This window comes from Balaenoptera ricei, chromosome 8 (assembly GCF_028023285.1).
Source record: "Balaenoptera ricei isolate mBalRic1 chromosome 8, mBalRic1.hap2, whole genome shotgun sequence".
NCBI lineage: Eukaryota > Metazoa > Chordata > Mammalia > Artiodactyla > Balaenopteridae > Balaenoptera > Balaenoptera ricei.
Window position 1 is genome coordinate 35,894,513 of NC_082646.1, and position 23,467 is coordinate 35,917,979.

The following is a 23,467-nucleotide window of genomic DNA, read 5'->3' on the forward strand; positions in this document are numbered from 1 at the left end:
AACTACTGAGCACATGTGCCACAACTACTGAAGCCGGCATGCCTAGAGCCCATGCTCCACAACAAGAGAATCCACTGCAATGAGAAACCCATGCACCAAAGTGAAGAGTAGTCCCCGCTCACCACAAATAGAGAAAAGCTGGGCGCAGCAATGAAGATCCAACACAACTAAATATAAATAAATAAATAAATTTATTTAAAAAACCCTTATGTTAGATATATGCACAAAGAAGAGAAAGGAATCCAAACATAACACTAAGGACAGTTATCAAATCACAAGGAAAGAGAGCAAAAGAAGAAAAGAACAAAAAAGAACACAAAAAGACTGAAACACTTAACAAAATGGCAATAAATACATGCCTGTGAATAATTACTTTAAATGTAAATGGACTAAATTCTCCAATCAAAAAACAGAGAGTGGTGCTCGCTTCGGCAGTGCATGTACTGGGGTTGGAGTGATACAGAGAAGATTAGCGTGGCCCCTGCACCAGGATGACACATGGGTTCGTGAAGCATTCCATATTTAAAAAAACAAAAACAAAAAAACAGAGAGTGGCTGAATGGATTTAAATAAATGACTGATCTATATGCTGCTTACAAGAGACTCACTTCAGATCTAAAGACACTCACAAACTTAAAGTGAGAGGATGGAAAAAGGTGTTCCATGCGAATGGAAATGAAATAAAACTGGGTAGTGATACTTATATCAGACAAAATAGACTTTAAAACAAAGACTGTAACAAGAGACAAAGAAGGGCATTATGTAATGATAAAGGGATCAATCCAAAAAGAGGATGTAACACTTGTAAATATCTATGCATACAAACACTTAAATACATAAAACAATATGGACAGACATAAAGGGAGATATTGACAATAATACAATGGTAGTAGGGGACTTTAATACCCCACTTACATCAGTGGATAGATCATCTACAGAGAAAATCAACAAGGAAACACTGGCCTTTAATGACACATTAGATCAGATGAATTTAATAGATATATATAGAACATTTTATCCAAAAGCAGCAGAATACACACTTTTCTCAGTGCCCATGGAACATTCTCTAGGATAGATAACATGCTAAGCCACAAAATAAGTCTCAGTAAATTTAAGACAATTGAAATAATATCAAGTATCTTTTCTGACTACAACTCTATGAGACTAGAAATCAACAACAAGAAAAAACCTGTAAAACAAGTGGAGACTACACAATATGCTTGTTTAATACTACCACAAAAATCAGTGAGGAAATAAGAAAATACCTGGAGACAAATGAAAATGAAAACACGATTCAAAACCTATGGGAGTCAGCAAAAGCAGTTCTAAGAGGGAATTTTGTAGCAATTCAAGCTTACCTCAGGAAATAAGAAAAATCTCAAATAAACAACCTAACCTTACATCTAAAGGGACTAGATAAAGGAGAATAAAAAACCCAAATGTAGTAGAAGGAAAAAAAATCATAAAGATTAGAGTAGAAAAAATGAAATAAAGACTAAAAGAAATAGAAAAGATCAATGAAAGTAGGAGCTAGTTTTTTGAAAGATAAATAAAATTAAACCTTTAGCCAGACTTATCAAGAAAAAAGAGAGAGGGCCCAAATATATAATTTCAGAATAAAAGAGGATAAGTTACAACCAACAGCACAGAAATATGAAGGATCATAAAAGATTACTGTAGAAAAAATGAAATAAAGACTAAAAGAAATAGAAAAGATCAATGAAAGTAGGAGCTAGTTTTTTGAAAGATAAATAAAATTAAACCTTTAGCCAGACTTATCAAGAAAAAAGAGAGAGGGCCCAAATATATAATTTCAGAATAAAAGAGGATAAGTTACAACCAACAGCACAGAAATATGAAGGATCATAAAAGATTACTGTCAGTAATTATATGCTTTTAAAATGGACAACCTAGAAGAAAAGGATACATTTCTGGAAACATACATTCTCCCAAGAGTGAATCAGGAAGAAATAGAAAATATATAAACAGATCAAGTATCACTGATTAAATTCAATCAATAATAATAATGTAAAAATCTCTCAATAAACAAAAGTGGAGGACCAGACATGTTCACAGTTGAATTCTACCAAACATTTAAAGAAGAGTTAACACTCTTTAAAGTATTCCAAAATTGAAGAAGAAAAATGCCTTTGAATTCATTCTAACAGTCCAGCGTCACTCTGATGCAAAAACCAGAGAAAGACACCACAAAACAAGAAAATTACAGGCCAATATCAGTGATGAACACAGATGCAGAAATCCTCAACAAAATATTAGTGAACAGATTCAACAATACATTAAAAAGATCATACACCATGATTAATTTGGATTTATCCTAGTGATTTAAGGATGGTTCAATGTCCACAAATCATTCAGTGTGATACACCAAGCTAACAAACTGAAGAATAAAAATCATGTGATCATCTCAATAGATGCAGAAAAGGCTTGTGGCAAAATTCAACATATATTTATGATAAAATCTCTCAACAGAGTGGGTATAAGGGTATACACTTCAACATAATAAATGCCATATATGAAAGACCTATAACCAACATCTTCATCAATGGTGAAAAGCTAAAAGTATTTCCTCTAAGGTCAGGAACAAGACAAGGATGCCCACTTTCACCTCTTTTATTATTCAACATAGTTTTGGAAGGCACAGCAATCAGACAAGAAAAAGAAATAAAAGGAATTCAATTTGGAAAGGAAGAAGTAAAACTGTCACTGTTTGCAGATGACATGATACTATATGTAGAAAATTCTAAAGATACCACCAAAAAACTATTAGAACTAATAAATTAATTTAGTAAAGTTACAAGATGCAAGATTAATTTAGCAAAATCTGTCGAGTTTCTATACACTAACAAAGAACTATCAGGAAAAGAAATTAAGAAAACAATCCCATTTACATTGCATCAATGAGAATAAAATGCTTAGGAGTAAATCTAACCAAGGAGGTAAAAGACTGATACTTGGAGAACTATAAGATATTGATGGAAGAAATTGAAAATTATACAAACAAATAGAAAGATATACCATGCTCATGACTGATATAATTAATAATTTTAAAATGACTATAAAACTCAAGGCAATCTACAGATTCAATGTAATCTCTATCAAAATATCAGTGACATTTTTCACAGAAGTAGAACAAATAATTCTAAAATTTGTATGGAAACACAAAATACCCTGATAGCCAAAGCAATCTTGAGAAAGAAGAAAAAGTTAGGGGTATTATGCTCTCTGATTTCAAAGTATACTACAAATCTATAGTAACAAAAAGAGTATTTTACTGGCACAAAAATAGACAAACAGGTCAATGGAACAAAATAGGGACCACAGAAATAAATTGATGCACATATGGGCAATTAATCTATGACAAAGGAGGCAAGAATATACAATGGGAAAAGACAACCTCTTCAATAAATGGTGTTGTGAAAACTGGACAGCTACATGGAAAAGAATCAAACTGTACTGCTTTCTCAGGACATATACAATAATAAACTCAAAATGGATTAAAGACAAGTGTAAGACCTGAAACCACAAATATTCTTGAAATATCTTTGACATCAGTCTTAGCAATAGTTTTTTTGGATATGTCTTCTCCAGCAAAGAAAACAAAAGCAAAATTAACAAAGGACTGCATCAATCTAAAAAGTTTTTACACAGTGAAAGAAGCTATAAACCAAACAAAAATGCCACCTACTGAATGGGAGAATATATTTACAAACAGTACATCTGATGAGGTGTTAATATAAAAAAATATACAAATAACTCATACAACTCAACATCAAAAGAACAAACAGCATGATTAAAAAAATGGAGAGAGTATCTGAATAGACATTTTTCTAAAGAAAATATACAGATGGCCAACAGACACATAAAAAGATGCTAAACATTATTAATCACAAGGGAAACGCAAATCAAAACCACGATGAAGTACCACCTTACACCTTTCAGAATAGACATCATCTAAAAGATGGCAAGTAATAAGTATTGGTGAGGTTGTGGAGAAAAGGGAACACTTGTGTGCTGTTTGTGAGATTATAAGTTGGTGCAGCCATAATGGAAGACAGTATGGATGTTCCTAAAATATTTAAAAATAGAACTGCCATATAATTCATTAACTTTACTTCTGGACGTTTACCCAAAATAACAAAAACACTAATTTTAAAAGGTGTATGCTCTCTAATGTGTATTGCAGCATTGTTTACAATAGCCAAGGTATGGAAACTACCTAAATGTTCATCAATAGACAAATGGAAAAAGAAGATGTAGTATATTTACACAATGGAATATTACTCAGTCATAAAAAATGAAATGTTGCCATTTGTGACAATGTGGATAAATCTAGAGGATGTTATGCTAAGTGAAATAAGTCAGACCAAGAAAGACAAATACGACACAATCTCATATATGCAATTATAAAAACAAAACAAACCAACAAACAAAATGAAACAAAAATAGACTCATAGATGCAGAGAACAAATTTGTGGTAGCCAGAAGGGAGAGTTTGTGGGGGGGTGAAATAGGTGAAGAGGATGAAGTGATACAAACCTCAACTATATAATAAATAAGTCATGGGGTTGTAGTATATAGCATAAGGTATATGGTCAGCAATATTATAATAACTGTATAGGAACAGATGGGACAGACTTATTGTGGTGATCATTCTATAATGTATGCAAATGTGATGAAACTAACATAATATTATATATCAACTATATCGCAATTTAAATAAGTAAATAAATAATTTAAATCCTTGCCATCGTGTTATGTCATATCTTTTTCAAAAAAATTGTCTAAAATAACTACAATACATTGTCATATCTAAAGAAATTATCAATAGTATATCATATTCTATCTAGACCACATTACGTTGTTCCTAGTTTTTAAACAAATATCACTTATTATGAATGATTTTTTTGGATCATAATTTGAACAATGTCTTTGCATTTTATTCCATTTCTTAAGTTTTATTTAACAAGGAACCCCCATTCCTTCCCTTCTTTCCCATCATGTTATTGATCTCTCAAATAAACATGACTATTAACCTCAAGAGTGTTCAGCATTCCAGATTTGACCAATTACTTTTTCATGGTCTCATATAACAGATTTTTTCTATTCCTTATGTGTTTTTCAACCGACTTAGATATGGAAGTTGATTACATTCAGGAATCAGGTTTTTTTTTTTTTTTTTAATCAAGAAATCTTCATTGAAGTATTATATATTTCATATTACATCACATCAAATGGCCAACAATGAAAGACTGTCCCAATTTAATGATGTTAAAATAAATTGGTAGGTTCATGTGTTGGTTATCTGATGTCAGATTCCTTATCAACAGTTCTTGCAAGGGTTTGTTTTAGCATCCATTGATAAATGCTGCCTGGATCAATATTTCACTAGGGGTTGCAAAATGGTGTTTCCAAATCTTATTTATTTAACATGTTCCACTGGAAACATTTTCAGGATGGATCCTGTGTCCATTTATCATGACCCCATTGTTTTCTGGAACTACTAGACAATGCAGGCTTATTTTGTACAACTTTTGTCCCCAACCTCAAATCAACTATTTCTTCAAGCAGCCATGGTTCCCTTTAATGGATAATAGAAACTGTCTCAGCCCAGGTTCCTTAGTAAATAGATTTTGATGCAATCTCAGGGCAGCACGAGTAAGGGAAATAGAAAGTGAAGCAGGAAAGAGTGAGAAGCAAGGTAAGATAATGTTTACTAAGGTTTTTGCTTTACGCTAAGCTTTGCTGGAGACATATCCTTGCCAAACACATCTGTGTGGCCATGTGGGAGTCTTCAGAAAGGCTTTACAAAAAAATCATGCTTTGGAGCATCCATAAGAGAGAAAAGAAGGGAGTAAGTACATCTGTCTAGCTCCATTTTCTTTTATTTACCATTGGTCAATGTTCATCCCTAGGAATTAGTTTTTTGCTCTTCTTTTCTGCATCATCTGAAACTTTTAGGAACTAGTTGGGAAGCCAGATTCTATGTCCTGCACTGTGATATTTTATCTGCATACAGGAGTTGTGAGAGGGACCAGAATCTTAGAGGTGTGCTTGGTTGGCCTAGCTCTGAGAGTGGCAAACAAATGGTAGTACCTGGTGCCTTAGGTCAAGGTGTTTGTTGGGCCCATGCAGTGGAACTGAGTGGACACGAAGGGAGTTAGTCAGTTGGGTGGCAACTCAGGTGGAGCAAGCATCCTAGGGCTGGGAGGTATGTGAGGCCAAGGGAGTCAGGAGAGATACATATGGTACGTTTGATATAGAAACTCATGATAATTTTAAAATATAATTTTAAGCAATATTTATTTTTTTTACCTTATGAAAAGATCCATGCTTCAGCAAAATGATGTTATTCTTAGAAAGCAAAACCTAAGCTGTATGAGTTAGGATACTGCTAGAGAGCACACATAACTTCCATTACTTTCCATTTGCTGAAACTTCAGTTGACCATACTTAAAGAGAGGCTGGGAAATAAGGTTTAGCTGTATTCCTGGGGAGAGAGGTAAATGGGTTTTGGAGAGCCGGTTTTTGTCACATAGATAATGTTTAGCATTGGAATATTTCTAAAGTATTGTAGTGATGGTCTTTTAAGTAGTTATTCATTCTTGTTAGAGGTTAATATGTAATATGCCACAGAGATCACTGATGTAATATGTCACAGAAATCACAGATGTTTGGCCACAGGTAGCATTTTTCTGGTAACTGTCATGGCTTTAATTCAAAACTAGAAAATAGATGAAGCAATAAAAATAGGAAATTGGCCATCACAGAATACTTGTGTTATGCTACAGCTGAATCACATGCTGATAAAACTTCGGTTGCTAACTTCTTTTACTATACTCTAACATTCAGGTCAAGAAGATATTGCTACTCCTCTATTATATAACGTTGAAATGCCAACATAAGGAGTAATTAATTTGCTTATTAAAACTGAAGTTCAGTTTTATGGTGGGAACAGCCAGCTATTCAGTGAATTTTATTTTGATCCATTTAATGTATTTGAATATAAAAATTTATTCTTGCATATTTATGAATCACTATATATTTTATAAAGATATGACTCAATATTATTACTGTTACATAAATATTGGAAAACAAAGTAGAACACAACAATGTGGCATGATATATATTTTTCTAAGAACAAAAGTTTCTTTTATTAAAAGAAATAAGATGTAGTGCTGTGTACATCTCATTCTATCATATCAGGATGTACTAAATGTCTGTGTGTCTTCCTTTCAATGATGTAAAAATCAGTGGGTTCAGATGAAGGCAGACTGGTATTTCTACTGAAATGTTCTTCATCAGCACTTTACTTAATGGTTTTAACATCTACTAATAATCATTGCCTGAGTAAAGTATTTGTTATTTTTTAATTCTATGACTCCTTTTACATTTATTAACTGTGATTATTTTGTAAAGTAGAGCTATCCTTCATGAATTATTTGATTGTCCTGAAACACAGTCCCTATAGGAAAGGCAAAATAGAGACTTAAATTCTTTCCCTTTTTTATTTTATAGCAATTCGCAGAATGATGATTCTTGTATCCAGCAAAGAAAATCAATGATTTTGCATTTATTAGTGTGAAATAATAAATTTTTAGATATTATACACGTTTCAATTCATTGCTGTCATTGTTCTTTATGAGCTCAAGTTATCCTGTCTTTTCTAATGGGATGTGATTAAACCTCCACTTAAACGATAGCCTTTATAACCACGATAAGGAGTCCCAATCTCATCCTGTACATTCCTACTGAGACCTTAAATCAGCTATTTCCCCAAGAACGTTTCTTTTAGTGGTGAATGGAATTTGGAAACCACAATTTGTGCACTGTTTATTCATTATTTGTATTATTTGTCCATTACAGGTGTTCATTTTTCTTATAAACCTTTACAGTAAACAAAGCTAATAAACAGGCATTTTTAAGAAAAATGTTAAATAAACCATGAATTCATACTGATATTTCTAAGTCAAAGATTACAGGTTTTATTTTATATATGTATGTATCTCTATTCTTTTATTCTGAAAGTATACTCTTTTAATAATTTTAACATTTAAATGTACATACTGGCTATTTCAAAAACAATTATACTAATTATATTACTCACAAGAAGACCAATGAATGTAGATTAAGATGTGTGTGTGTGTGTGTGTGTGTGTGTGTGTGTTTTGTCCTTGGTATGTACATCTCATTAGAGGCATGACATGGGACATGACAGTTCCATACTGTCAAAATACTGAATTGAAATACTTATCTTTGTGGTTATAATTCTTCTATAAAGAAAAAATTTAACTTCTCAATCACCTAACTGATATATAGTTAATTTTCCATTTATTCTTATTTTTTGGAGGTTGCTTTGTTTTTTCCTTTTTGTTTGATTTTTAAATGAATGTAAAACATTTATATAGTTCCAAACTCAAAACTATGAAACAAGTACATTGAGAAAGAGCTTCCTTGCATTATTTGTTCCCACATCCAATTCTCCCCTTCCTTAGAAACTAACAATTTTTATTAGTTTTTAGTTTATTCTTCCATTATTTCTTTCAGAGAATATTAGCAAATATGTGTTTGTATTTTTCCCACTTCTTCCACAAAAGGGAGCATATGCTCACTGTTCTGCACCTTATTTATTCACGTAAAATTGCATATTTTTTGTAGTCTACCTTAGGAATATATCCCTTGACATGGGATTGCTAGGTCAAAGTGTAAATCCATATAAAATTTTATTAGTTATTGCCAAGTTCCCTTCAATAGAGCTGTATCATTTTGTGTTTGAGAAGATTTTGAAAATAAGAGTTCCCTTGTCTCTGACCTACTGAATCAGACTCTGAGCCTTAGGTTCCCAGGTGATTTGGATGATGGCCCTGGCTTTTGGAAGCTTGTTCTGAAGGAAATTTTAAAGTCCAACATGAAATTAAATCCAATCAATTGCTCACTTGATATGTGCTAGGTATTATGCTCGGCACTAGTGAGAGAAATTCTAAGATGAACATAATATAGCCTCCCTTGGAGGATCTCCTAGATAGTGGAGAAGAAACATTTATATACAAATCATTGTAACATCATGTGATTGCTGGTATAATAGAGATGTATACATGGTACTAAGAAAACACAGAAGTGCTGGCACAAAAACTCTGTCTATGAGAATTGCACCTGGTATAGATTGGGATATACTGCTCTTAGAAAAAGCAGAAGTATGTATTTAATAAACTGTTTACAAAACTCATTTAATGGATTCTTCTTGAGAATAAATAAACATGAGTTTAACTCTGAATTTATCTCATTTGTACTTACTTCTTTGCTGGTTTACTCTTTGACATAGCTTCCAGTTTTCAAGTTGGAACTACCATGGACCTCTATAAAGATTTTTGAACCTAGGGTGATAACAACATGCAGAGTCCTAACATAGTGATATTTTCAGTGTGAAAACACTACCATAATTATGAACATATTGTGGTCTGCATAAAATAACGTTACTCATGTAGTTGACAGGAGAGAAGATAAAAGACAATAAAAAGAGAATTATTTATTAAAAAGATCTAATGTTACAAGAACAGTACACAGAACTATTACCTGACTGTGCCTTCCACATGGTATATACCATTATATATAGTATATATACAGACTGCATACAATATATTTAACGGTTTGACATGGGGTCCACAGTACCTTCATTTGGGTATGCAAGGCATTCAATTTCATGAAATTTTTAATTATGAGGAGTCTTTTTTTCTTCAGAGTTCAACTGACGTTATATAAAAATACAGTCTGTTTAGTGATTTAAGACTGTGTGGTTACTATTCCATCCAAGAAAAAGCTGACTCAGTATAATGTACCTTGATAAGGAATGCTGTTCTGCTTTCTACAAAGTAACAAGTATGTAATACATAAGTACATAAACATTTTAAAACCCATTTTTAATAGGTTTATGATGCAAAATACATATTCTGTGCATGTTGCATAAAAACATCCGGTATCGCTGATTCCTGTAAGAATACATCAGACATTCTCTATTTAAATATTCTGTCAGATATACACCATCCATCAGCTAGTCAGAAATATTGGTTAATTTGAACTTGCCGTGTATTGACATTATATTTCATTGGGCTTTGTTTTATAAGAGTTTTAGTAATAATTCAATTCTTAAAGTCCACTAAGTCTAGTATGAAACACCATGGAAAACGAAGAAAATGATTTGATTCAACAAATATGAAGTAAAAGTTATTGCCCATTCTTTAATATTCTTGCTGCATCTTTTTCAGATGCACAATCTGCTCCTGCAAGCTATACCATACTTGTGGGGAACTCATATTTTGCCTGCTAAACAGTTACCATCCCTCTATATGCAAAGTCCAGCCTCTCCCACTCCAAAGGAGGTACTCAAGGAAAGCCACTTGGTTGTCATCATTCACAGGCTTTGATATTCACCATCCGTGGTAATTTACTACAATAATCTATTAACCAAAATAGTCTTCTAAATCACTTCTTGTTTGTTTAGGGTTGTCTTGGGCATAATCCGCCCCACCACCCACCCAAAGAGGATGAGTAACCAACACAAACAGTGGTTCTGTGTCTCTGAACCCAATCTCTGAGGATGTTCAGTACAGAAACTCCAATCTCTCTTCTGGTTCTACAAGGATTAACCTCTAGAGCTGGCAGTTTGAGCTCAATACTGCTTCATTCTGCTTGCTGTTAAAGATGTGAATAGAATTAACAAGTTTAGATTTTATAAAGGAAAAGAAAAGAATCTACCTTTTGTTCTCATATTAACAACACCTGTAAAACAGTAGTTTCTCCAGGCTATTTTTTGGCATATGACTTTGCAATAACTATCCCTTCAGGCATCTTCTTGGGTCTAATGTGAACTCTGGCACGTTCTCATATTGGTTAGAATATCTGTAAAATATCATCACATAGAAAACTTTCACCTCACTTTCCAACAACTATCTAGGATCACTTAGGTTCAAGTTGAGTCCTCAAAGAGCAAATGGGTATTACCTCCTAAGCAGTGTATGGCTAGATGGACTAGCTGAGCCCCTGTACTGAGGCCATGTTTCCACACATTGCTTAATTTAAAAAAAAATCAATTTATCCAAGAGGTTCTCTTTATTTTAATAGTTGGCAAGATTTTATTAATGGCATGTGATGCATGGAACTCTTTAAAAAAAATCAACATTTTTTATGCTTGAACCATTTTAATCCATAGACTATCTCTATGCAAAGTTACTTGCAGAACAGATTTTTATTGTCCTTAAAATTATTTGCAGTTAGAAGAAAACTTTGGGCCTAATTCAACACCTTTCTTGGCAGTGGGTGGGGTAATGGGGAAGCTTTGTCCCATATTCATTTCATTTTCAAGTTAGCACCCTTGGCAGCATGTCAGTATCTGCAGCTTTTAGTGATCATATATATATTTTTTGTGACTTTATATTTTGTTATTAAAAATAAACATTTACTATATTTGCAGCTAGATAACATAGTACTTGATGAAAAACAATAGCACTTCAGTTCATTTGGACTCACTTTCTATTTACCTTGCACTAATGTAAATGGCTTATTCCCTATCCTAATAACTTGCTCTAGGGATGCATATAGAATAGCATATTGACAAATTTTGTTTTTTCACGATGCAATCATACAATATTTTTCGAGAAAATTTTTGTGTACTTATCCTATAATGGACCACGCAGTTGAAGTATTTTTTTATATCTCCTGCTGCTTTGTCAATTGGAATAGTCAGCCAAAGGAAAAATGAAAAACAGTAGACTTGGAGTCTTAAGCAAATTTTTCATTCTCAGTTTTGTATTTGTGTTTGAAACAGATCTGCTAGAGACCACTTGCTTAACAAATGGATGGCACACACTCAGGGTCACCAGATATAAAATCAAATTCCAACATACTAAAAAAGTAAAGAATACATTTGACAGAAATTACCTTTGCTTACAAAAATTTATTACATACAATCTGCATATTTTTATTGGACCAATAGCTGTCCTCTCCATTTACAAAAACCAAAGAGAAACCTGACGGATAAGTAATATTCCCCCCAACCTCCTGTAAGTGCACCATGAGTGGTTCCAAGTTTTTAACGCTTATTTCAAGGTCCTGGGTCTCCACTTACATTACACTCTATTCACTGTTGTTATCAAGCTAAAGCAAAGAAAAGCAAATTAAGTCTGTAGTTTTCACCAAGAGGTTGAAGGAATCATCAATGCCAAAAGCAACGTTACTGATGATGAGGACATGGAGAGAGTATGGAGGGTTGACTGAGCACTAGTGATTTTCCCACCTGTGGAAAAGAGAAACATTATATGGACAAAATTATTTTGGTTTTGCCTGAGCTAGAAAAGAGTTGTTTTAGGTATGTTAAGACAAATGAATGCAACATCAATCCTCTTTCTGATGACAGCATTCCTTGTGCTTATGAAACAAGATGTTGTCTGGGGTTCTCAAAAGGTATATGGAGTGCAGAAGTGTATATGGAATATTGTGTTAAAAAGGCTGTGTCATGTCGAACAAATACACCTAATCAGGAGATTCAGTATAATTTTCAACATGATGCACCGATGGAAATTATCCCAAATTCCAGGTATGAAAATAAAATAATTTCTATAGTGCACAGTTCGGGAAATGGAGTAAAAATAATTAGCAAAAGTTTGTGGCAACAAGAATTCATAATTTATTTTTTAAGTAAATTTTAAATTTAATAATAAAATATTAATTTATTTAATTTACTTATGGGTCCTTGATTGATTTGACTGTTTCAATTGAGCAGGCTTAAATTATAGATTCTCATGCCAAACTTGGTAAAGAAGAGGCATCTTTCATTAATCTTACCTCTACCCAGGAGAAGTTCTTCCTTCTTGAGACAAAAGCATTGTATGCAGTTAATGTATTAGGGTGGTTGCTTGATTAAACTCACTGATTTGAATGTATTAGTCTGAAGTAGTTTTGATAGCTCCATAAATTCACAAACTAAGTACCACCCTTAGACCTAACTTCAGGAATGGTTCTTCAAGCCAGAGGTCTTTGGAAGTATCATCATCATGATTGATATTTAATGAATGCTTACTATATGCCAAGTACTGTACAACAGCCCTTCATACATGTTATTTAATTTGATCCTCACAGCATTCTTATGCAGTAAGTGCTATTATTTATCCTGGTGTTGCAGATGGTACCGGGGCTTAAAAAGATTATAGAAACTTATTTAAAATCATTGAGCTAGGAATTAGTGCAAAGAGATGCTTTTATGTGTTGTCTCTATTAAAACGATTGGCCTTGATTAAAACCATGATAGACTAATAATAAAATGTATGAACTGATTTTTGGAATTATCCTTCTGTCACGTTATCCTCTCTGGCCAGACTGAGTGTAACAGGATTCTGGGTGTGATTTTTGTTACAGGATAGAGTCTAAATTTATTTTTCAGATGCTTCTTTAAGAGCTGAAGAAACTTTTGTTTGGTAAACTAAACATATACACACTCTAAAAGCAGCAAATCTTCTTTCCTTTGAAAACTGTTACAGTTGAGGCACTAATAAAACCTATTATTCAAAATATTGGGGAATGTTACATATATTTCAACTTGTACAAAATGGGGTCATTGTGAAGTGCATGGCCACATGTGAGCTATAAGAAAGGCATGATGACAAAGCCTCACTGGAGTGGTATATGCATGCTTAATAAATGACTGTGAAAACATTCTTTCTGTTTATTTGAGAGTGGCTGCATCCCTGTTAAGTCAACTTACATGACATTTTTACAAAAAACCCCTCACTTTCATAATGCTAAGTAGGGTCTATATCTCAAATTCCACATAGAATCCACAAAGCAAAAATATGCTATTTCAGCATAGCAAAACAAAACAAAACAAAACACAAACAACAACAAACATTGGACTAAGTTCTAGTCCCAGACATAAAACTAACTAACTATTTCACTTGAGCAGGTCATTCAACTTCTTAGGCTTCTGGTTTTTGGAAAAAGATAAGAATGAAATCAATCGTTGCTCATGTTTTATCGGTCTAAGAAAATACCATGAGATTTCACTTCATTAAAACTCAGGAAATGGTTGTACTGGCCAAAGTGTTATTAACTAAAACATAAAAGTTGATAATTTTTTTTTTATGGAACAGAAGTTACAAGTTAATTAAAATATAAATGGGAGAATCAAGGTGTTTGTAAGTACTTTCAATCTTAGGGATGATACTATTTGGATGATACTTTAGAATCTGATTGTGTTACAGTTGAAAGGAACCTTGGAGAGCCAGAGAATAATAAAATACTTAACTCATAAGTTTGCTAGGAGAATAGAATAAAATGACATATAGAAAACACCTAACACAATGTAAAGAACATGACCAGAGCTCAGTAAATGCTCTTTGTATTGTTGTTATTAGAAATTTAAGACTTATCAAGCAAGCAAAGAGTTGTCATCTTTTTCACTTTTCAGAAATAATCTTTAGTTCTTCAATGTGCTCTTGAAAATCTGAACATTTCAATTGTGAATGAATCAGTGTAGAGACATTATTACCTTTCTTGCTCTTGAAACTATAATTTTATAAATAAATCATAAAGTGTATTAAGTTTTTGTGTGGCCACAATGTATTTAAGTTTTCAGGTCTTTTCACCTGAATTTCTGAAAAAGTCAGATTTTCTGTATCGTGTGATTTTTGTTTTTAAATGCTCATTTTGAAATAATTTTAGATGCACAAAAAAGTAGTGAGAATAAAATAAAGAATTCATCCAGATTCCTTAAATGTTTATGTTTTATCTTCTTGCTCTATTATTCTCTCTGTAAATACATACATTTATTTCCTGAACCATCTGAAAGTAAGTTGAAGACATGATGTACTTTTACCCCTAAATACTTTAATGTGCAAATCCTAAAAATAAGACATTTTCTTGTATACCACAGTACAATTTTTAAAAACAGGAAATTAATGTTGATATAATATTATCTAATTTACAGACATTATTCAAATTTATCAACTGTCCCAATAATGTCCTTTATCTCATCTTATATTTTTATGCAAGAATTTACTTACCAAGTATTATGGCAACAGCTTTTCCTCAAAGTTTCAGTCTATCTTATTATTTTCTCCACTATGTTTTCCTTCTATCTCACTTTGTGGCATCAGAAAAAATTCATAAGAAATGCCTCTGGTCTTAACCTAAGTTGAGCAATACTTTGAATATAATAAAGCCACATTCAGAGTTCTACAGAATATCATTGGATACTTCCCTTTAGGTTGATACTTCTGCTTGAGAATGATTCTTCAATAAATAATATTCATAATTACCTATCAATTAAATGTACATTAAACATTTTTATACAAGGCCTTAATAAAAATTGCCTAATATTTTCTCAGTGAGACATTTGTATATTTAATGAAATCTTTTCCTTTCTTTTTTGACTACCTCAATGAAATGACTACTTTCTTCTGAATTTGTAAAAATCTCCCGTCCTTTAATCAGTTTTTTCTTGCTGGTGTAATAAGGATGGCAGTGGGGTTTAATCCTGTTTCTTCCACTTAGTAATAGTGTGATCTTAGGCAAGTTACTTAAATTTTCTCTGTAAAACAAGAATAATGCAACCTACCTCATAGATTGTTGAGAGGATTAAATAAGATGATGTATGTAAAGCACTTATGACCGTGCCTGACATATAGCAAGGGCTCAGTCAAAGCTAGAAATTATTAATATTGCTAATAATAACAATGATGCTCAAATAAGTTCTAGAGATCTAATATATAGCATAGTGATTGTAATTAATAAAACTAATATAAACTTGAAAGTTCTTAAGAATGTAGATTTTAAATGTTCTCACTACAAAAAAGAAATAACAGTTATATGATGTGATGGAGGTATTAGCTATATTTTTGCAATAAATTTGTGTACATATTTGCAATATATAAGTGTATCAAATCAACTGTTGTACACCTTAAACTTATACAATGCTATATCTCAATTATATTTCAATAAAGCTGGAAAAAGAAAAAAACCCAAAACAAAGATATTCAATGAAATTTATAATTTATTTTGAAATCCATAAACACAATCAAATTTTAATTTAAAAAACATTCTCCTTAAACTTTCCTGTCCCTCACTTTCCATTATCTAATGATAAAGGTAATCATGACAATAGAGAAATGGGTATAATATATTAAATTAGTGCAATACTGGTTAAAAGCAATATTGAAAAGCACAAATGACCAGCAAGACACTACTTGAGATCAGGATAGGGGAATTTCACAAATAAAGATATTTTAATGAAAATGTTAACTCTTTTCTAGATTTGTAGAAATTCTACAATTGTGAGTGGGCTGCCATGGTTTGTATTAATTGGAGGATCTTATAGCAATCAGAGTAAAATGAGAGAAACTTCAAAGTCTCTGAACCGTGCAATCTATCGTGTTAATTTTGATGAGTTTTACACCATCTTAATATTGTTAGTGGTTATCAAATTAAGCCTGTTGTGTTGAAACTTACCTGAATATGATGAGACCCTGATTTGGGAGCTAGCGGTTCCATCCCCTCCTTCACTGTATGCTCGAACTTCAATAATATAGACTCCAGCATCAGGGAGTGGGACTACTGCTTGAGGTTTCTGTGTTTCAATAATTTGACTGTTGCTGTGACCCTCTTGCTTATAAAATACCTGGGAATAATATCAGATGTTTAAACATTTGATATTCAATCAAGGATTTCAAATGTTTATTGACTGCCTTCTGTATGTCACATTCTGAGCTAGGTACAAGGAGCTTACAGCTTAGACAGATATGTAAGCAAATGCAATGTATGTGTTATATGCAGCAATGGATGTATACATAAGGGACTATGGGAATACAAAAGAGAGGGTTTAATTCCATCTGGTGGTTTAGGGAAGGTTTTTAGGAGAAGGTGATGCCGAGCTAAGTATTTAAAGATAAGTAGAGTTCACCAGTTGGAAAAGGCAGGAAAAAAAGTCTACAAAGAGATAAGAGAAGATTAAAAATACATCTAAGCAATAAGAAAGCAATAGCATTAGAAGACATTTGAGAATAGTGAGAAATTGAGGCTAGAGAAGTAAGTAGTGAGGGGGCAGATCATTGAAAGTCTGTTATTCCTGGTTCTTGAAATGAATAGTATTCTGAGGGAGTACTCAAAGCTATCATCTGGGGGGAGGAGAGAAGATGGCGGAAGAGTAAGACGCGGAGATCACCTTCCTTCCCACAGATACAGTAGAAATACATCTACACGTGGAACTGCTCCTACAGAACACCCACTGAACGCTGGCAGAAAACGTCAGACCTCCCAAAAGGCAAGAAACTCCCCCCGTACTTGGGTAGGGCAAAAGAAAAAAGAAATAACAGAGACAAAAGAATAGGGACGGCACCTGCACCAGTGGGAGGGAGCTGTGAAGGAGGAAAGATTTCCACGCACTAGGAGCCCCTTCGCGGGCAGAGACTGCGGGTGGCAGAGGCGGGAAGCCTCGGAGCAACGGAGGAGAGCGCAGCCACAGGGGTGTGGAGGGCAAAGCGGAGAGATTCCCGCACTTCCCGCACGGAGGCTCGGCGCTGACCAGCACTCACCAGCCCGAGAGGCTTGTCTGCTCAGCCGCCGGGGCGGGCGGGGCTGGGAGCTGAGGCTCGGGCTTCGGTCGCAGGGAGAGGACTGGGGTTGGCAGCGTGAACACAGCCTGAAGGGGTTAGCGCACCACAGCTAGCCGGGAGGGAGTCCGGGAAAAAGTCTGCAGCTGCCGAAGAGGCAAGAGACTTTTTCTTCCCTGTTTCCTGGTGCGCGAGGAGAGGGGATTCAGAGCGCCGCCTAAACGAACTCCAGAGACGGGCGCGAGCCGCAGCTAACAGCGCGGATCCCATAGCAACAGGGGCGCAGAGGGAAAAACGGAGAGACTCCCGCACAGAGGCTCGGCGCCGAGCAGCGCTCACCAGCCCGAGAGGCTTGTCTGCTCCCCCGCCGGGGCGGGCGGGGCTGGGAGCGGAGGCTCGGGCTTCGGTCGGATCGCAGGGAGAGGACTGGGGTTGGCGGCGTGAACACAGCCTGAAGGGGTTAGCGCACCACAGCTGGCTGGGAGGGAGACCGGGAAAAAGTCTGCAGCTGCCGAAGAGGCCAGAGACTTTTTCTTGCCTCTTTGTTTCCCGGCGCGCAAGGAGAGGGGATTCAGAGCGCCGCCTAAACGAACTCCAGAAACTGGCACGAGCCGCGGCTATCAGCGCGGACCCCAGAGACGGGCGTGAGACGCTGGGGCTGCTGCTGCCGCCTCCAAGAAGCCTGTGTGCGAGCACAGGTCACTCTCCACACCGCCCCTCCCGGGAGCCCGTGCAGCCCGCCACTGCCAGGGTCCCGTGATCCAGGGACAACATCCCCCGGGAGAACGCACTGTGCGCCTCAGGCTGCTGCAACGTCACGCCAGCCTCTGACGCCGCAGGCTCGCCCCGCCTCCTCTGTACCCCTCCCTCCCCGCGGCCTGGGTGAGCCAGAGTCCCCGAAGCAGCTGCTCCTTTAACCCCGTCCTGTCTGGGCGGGGAACAGACGCCCTCAGGCGACCTACACGCAGAGGCGGGTCCAAATCCAAAGCTGATCCCCAGGAGCTGTGCGAACAGAGAAGAGGAGGGGAAATCTGTCCCAGTAGCCTCAGAAGAAGCGGATTAAAACTCCACAAACAACTTGATGTGCCTGCATCTGTTGAATACCTGAATAGACAACGAATCATCCCAAATTCAGGAGGTGGACTTTGGGAGCAGGATATATTAATTTTTCCCCTTTTCCTTTTTTTTTTGTGAGTGTATATGTATATGCTTCTGGGGGAGATTTTGTCTGTATAGCTTTGCTTTACAATAGTTTTATTTTACTTCACTATATTATAGCTTCTTTCTTTCTTTTCTTTCTTTCTTTCTTTCTTTCTTTCCTTCCTTCCTTCCTTCCTTCCTCCTTCCTTCCTTCCTTCCTTCCTTTCTTTCTTTCTTTCTATTTTTTCTCTCTTTTACTCTGAGCCGTGTGGACGAAAGGCTCTTGGTGCTTCAGCCAGGCATCAGGGCCGTACTTCGGAGGTGGGAGAGCCAACTTCAGGACACTGGTCCACAAGAGACCTCCCAGCTCCACGTAATACCAAACGGCAAAAATCTCTCAGAGATCTCCATCTCAACATCAAGACCCAGCATCACTCAATGACCAGCAAGCTACAGTGCTGAACACCCTATGCCAAACAACTAGCAAGACAGGAACACAGCCTCATCCATTAGCAGAGAGGCTGCCTAAAATCATAATAAGGCCACAGACACCCCAAAATACACCACCAGACGTGGACGTGCCCACCAGAAAGACAAGATCCAGCCTCATCCACCAGAACTCAGGAACTTGTCCCCTCCACCAGGAAGCCTACACAACCCACTGAACCAACCTTAGCCACTGGGGACAGATACCAAAAACAACGGGAACTACAAACCTGCAACCTGTGATAAGGAGACCCCAAACCCAGTAAGATAAGCAAAATGAGACGACAGAAAAACACACAGCAGATGAAGGAGCAGGGTCAAAACACACTAGACTTAACAAATGAAGAGGAAATAGGTAGTCTACCTGAAAAAGAATTCAGAATAATGATAGTAAGGATGATCCAAAATCTTGGAAATAGAATAGACAAAATGCAAGAAGCATTTAACAAGGACGTAGAAGAACTAAAGAGGAATCAAGCAATGATGAAAAACACAATAAATGAAATTAAAAATACTCTAGATGGGATCAATAGCAGAATAACTGAGGCAGAAGAAAGGATAAGTGACCTGGAAGATAAAATGGTGGAAATAACTACTGCAGAGCAGGATAAAGAAAAAAGAATGAAAAGAACTGAGGACAGTCTCAGAGACCTCTGGGACAGCATTAAACGCACCAACATTCGAATTATAGGGGTTCCAGAAGAAGAAGAGAAAAAGAAAGGGACTGAGAAAATATTTGAAGAGATTATAGTTGAAAACTTCCCTAATATGGGAAAGGAAATAGTTAATCAAGTCCAGGAAGCACAGAGAGTCCCATACAGGATAAACCCAAGGAGAAACACGCCAAGACACATATTAATCAAACTGTCAAAAATTAAATATAAGGAAAACATATTAAAGGCAGCAAGGGAAAAAAAACAAATAACACACAAGGGAATCCCCATAAGGTTAACATCTGATCTTTCAGCAGAAACTCTGCAAGCCAGAAGGGAGTGGCAGGATATACTTAAAGTGATGAAGGAGAAGAACCTACAACCAAGATTACTCTACCCAGCAAGGATCTCATTCAAATGTGATGGAGAAATTAAAACCTTTACAGACAAGCAAAAGCTGAGAGAGTTCAGCACTACCAAACCAGCTTTACAACAAATGCTAAAGGAACTTCTCTAGGCAAGAAACACAAGAGAAGGAAAACACCTACAATAACAAACCCAAAACATTTAAGAAAATGGGAATAGGAACATACATATCAATAATTACCTTGAATGTAAATGGATTAAATGCTCCCACCAAAAGACACAGGCTGGCGGAATGGATACAAAAACAAGACCCATATATATGCTGTCTACAAGAGACCCACTTCAGACCTAGAGACACATACAGACTGAAAGTGAGGGGATGGAAAAAGATATTCCATGCAAATGGAAATCAAAAGAAAGCTGGAGTAGCAATTCTCATATCAGACAAAATAGACTTTAAAATAAAGACTATCACAAGAGACAAAGAAGGACACTATATAATGATCAAGGGATCGATCCAAGAGGAAGGTATAACAATTGTAAATATTTATGCACCCAACATAGGAGCACCTCAATACATAAGGCAAGTACTAACAGCCATAAAAGGGGAAATCGACAGCAACACAATCATAGTAGGGGACTTTAACACCCCACTTTCACCAATGGACAGATCATCCAAAATGAAAATAAATAAGGAAACACAAGCTTTAAATGATACATTAAACAAGATGGACTTAATTGATATTTATAGGACATTCCACCCAAAAACAACAGAATACACATTTTTCTCAAGTGCTCATGGAACATTCTCCAGGATAGATCATATCTTGGGTCACAAATCAAACCTTGGTAAATTTAAGAAAATTGAAATCGTATCAAGTATCTTTTCCGACCACAACGCTATGAGACTAGATATCAATTACAGGAAAAGATCTGTAAAAAATACAAACACATGGAGGCTACACAATACATTACTTAATAATGAAGTGATTACTGAAGAAATCAAAGGGGAAATCAAAAAATACCTAGAAATAAATGACAATGGAGATACGACGACCCAAAACCTATGGGACGCAGCAAAAGCAGTGCTAAGAGGGAAGTTTATAGCAATACAAGCCTACCTCAAGAAACAGGAAACATCTCGAATAAACAACCTAACCTTGCACCTAAAGCAATTAGAGAAAGAAGAACAAAAAAACCCCAAAGCCAGCAGAAGGAAAGAAATTATAAAGATCAGGTCAGAAATAAATGAAAAAGAAATGAAGGAAACAATAGCAAAAATCAATGAAACTAAAAGCTGGTTCTTTGAGAAGATAAACAAAATTGATAAACCATTAGCCAGACTCATCAAGAGAAAAAGGGAGAAGACTCAGATCAATAGAATTAGAAATGAAAAAGGAGAAATAACCACTGACACTGCAGAAATACAAAAGATCATGAGAGATTACTACAAGCAACTCTATGCCAATAAAATGGACAACCTGGAAGAAATGGACAGATTCTTAGAAATGCACAAACTGCCGAGACTGAACCAGGAAGAAATAGAAAATATGAACAGACCAATCACAAGCACTGAAATTGAAACTGTGATTAAAAACCTTCCAACAAACAAAAGCCCAGGACCAGATGGCTTCACAGGTGAATTCTATCAAACATTTAGAGAAGAGCTAACACCTATCCTTCTCAAACTCTTCCAAAATATTGCAGAGGGAGGAACACTCCCAAACTCATTCTACGAGGCCACCATCACCCTGATACCAAAACCAGACAAAGATGTCACAAAGAAAGAAAACTACAGGCCAATATCACTGATGAACATAGATGCAAAAATCCTCAACAAAATACTCGCAAACAGAATCCAACAGCACATTAAAAGGATCATACACCATGATCAAGTGGGGTTTATCCCAGGAATGCAAGGATTCTTCAATATACGCAAATCAATCAATGTGATACACCATATTAACAAATTGAAGGAGAAAAACCATATGATCATCTCAATAGATGCAGAGAAAGCTTTCGACAAAATTCAACACCCATTTATGATAAAAGCCCTGCAGAAAGTAGGCATAGAGGGAACTTTCCTCAACATAATAAAGGCCATATATGACAAACCCACAGCCAACATTGTCCTCAATGGTGAAAAACTGAAACCATTTCCACTAAGATCAGGAACAAGACAAGGTTGCCCACTCTCACCACTATTATTCAACATAGTTTTGGAAGTGTTAGCCACAGCAATCAGAGAAGACAAAGAAATAAAAGGAATCCAAATCGGAAAAGAAGAAGTAAAGCTGTCACTATTTGCAGATGACATGATACTATACATAGAGAATCCTAAAGATGCTACCAGAAAACTCCTAGAGCTAATCAATGAATTTGGTAAAGTAGCAGGATACAAAATTAATGCACAGAAATCGCTTGCATTTCTATACACTAATGACGAAAAATCTGAAAGTGAAATTAAGATAACACTCCCGTTTACCATTGCAACAAAAAGAATAAGATATCTAGGAATAAACCTACCTAAGGAGACAAAAGACCTGTATGCAGAAAATTATAAGACACTGATGAAAGAAATTAAAGATGATACAAATAGATGGAGAGATATACCATGTTCCTGGATTGGAAGAATCAACATTGTGAAAATGACTCTACTACCCAAAGCAATCTACAGATTCAATGCAATCCCTATCAAACTACCACTGGCATTTTTCACAGAACTAGAACAAAAAATTTCACAATTTGTATGGAAACACAAAAGACCCCGAATAGCCAAAGCAATCTTGAGAACGAAAAATGGAGCTGGGGGAATCAGGCTCCCTGACTTCAGACTATATTACAAAGCTTCAGTAATCAAGACAGTTTGGTACTGGCACAAAAACAGAAATATAGATCAATGGAACAGGATAGAAAGCCCAGAGATAAACCCACACACATATGGTCACCTTATCTTTGATAAAGGAGGCAAGCATATACAGTGGAGAAAAGACAGCCTCTTCAATAAGTGGTGCTGGGAAAATTGGACAGGTACATGTAAAAGTATGAAATTAGAACACTCCCTGACACCATGCACAAAAATAAACTCCAAATGGATTAAAGACCTAAGTGTAAGGCCAGACACTATCAAACTCTTAGAGGAAAACATAGGCAGAACACTCTATGACATACATCACAGCAAGATTCTTTTTGACCCAGCTCCCAGAGAAA

The 23,467-nt window shown here is 35.7% G+C and overlaps 1 protein-coding gene and 1 non-coding gene across 3 annotated transcripts in view; one reads left to right on the forward strand and one right to left on the reverse strand.

The window, feature by feature from the left end:
* Positions 1 to 421: 421 nt before the first annotated feature.
* LOC132371200 (U6 spliceosomal RNA) lies at positions 422 to 526 on the forward strand. The gene has a single exon (XR_009504820.1). It is a non-coding gene; the product is annotated as a U6 spliceosomal RNA (small nuclear RNA).
* Positions 527 to 10,676: 10,150 nt separating this feature from the next.
* The window catches only part of CNTN5 (contactin 5), a 1,402,912-nt gene continuing 1,390,121 nt past the window's right edge, over positions 10,677 to 23,467 (reverse strand). For both annotated transcript variants that reach the window (XM_059930535.1, XM_059930534.1), the window contains 2 exons: positions 16,513 to 16,681; positions 10,677 to 12,307 (listed from right to left, as the gene is read on the reverse strand). In XM_059930535.1, the coding sequence (XP_059786518.1) occupies positions 12,204 to 12,307; positions 16,513 to 16,681 (273 nt within the window). In that variant the 3' untranslated portion in view covers positions 10,677 to 12,203. The remainder of the gene's footprint in view (positions 12,308 to 16,512; positions 16,682 to 23,467) is intronic.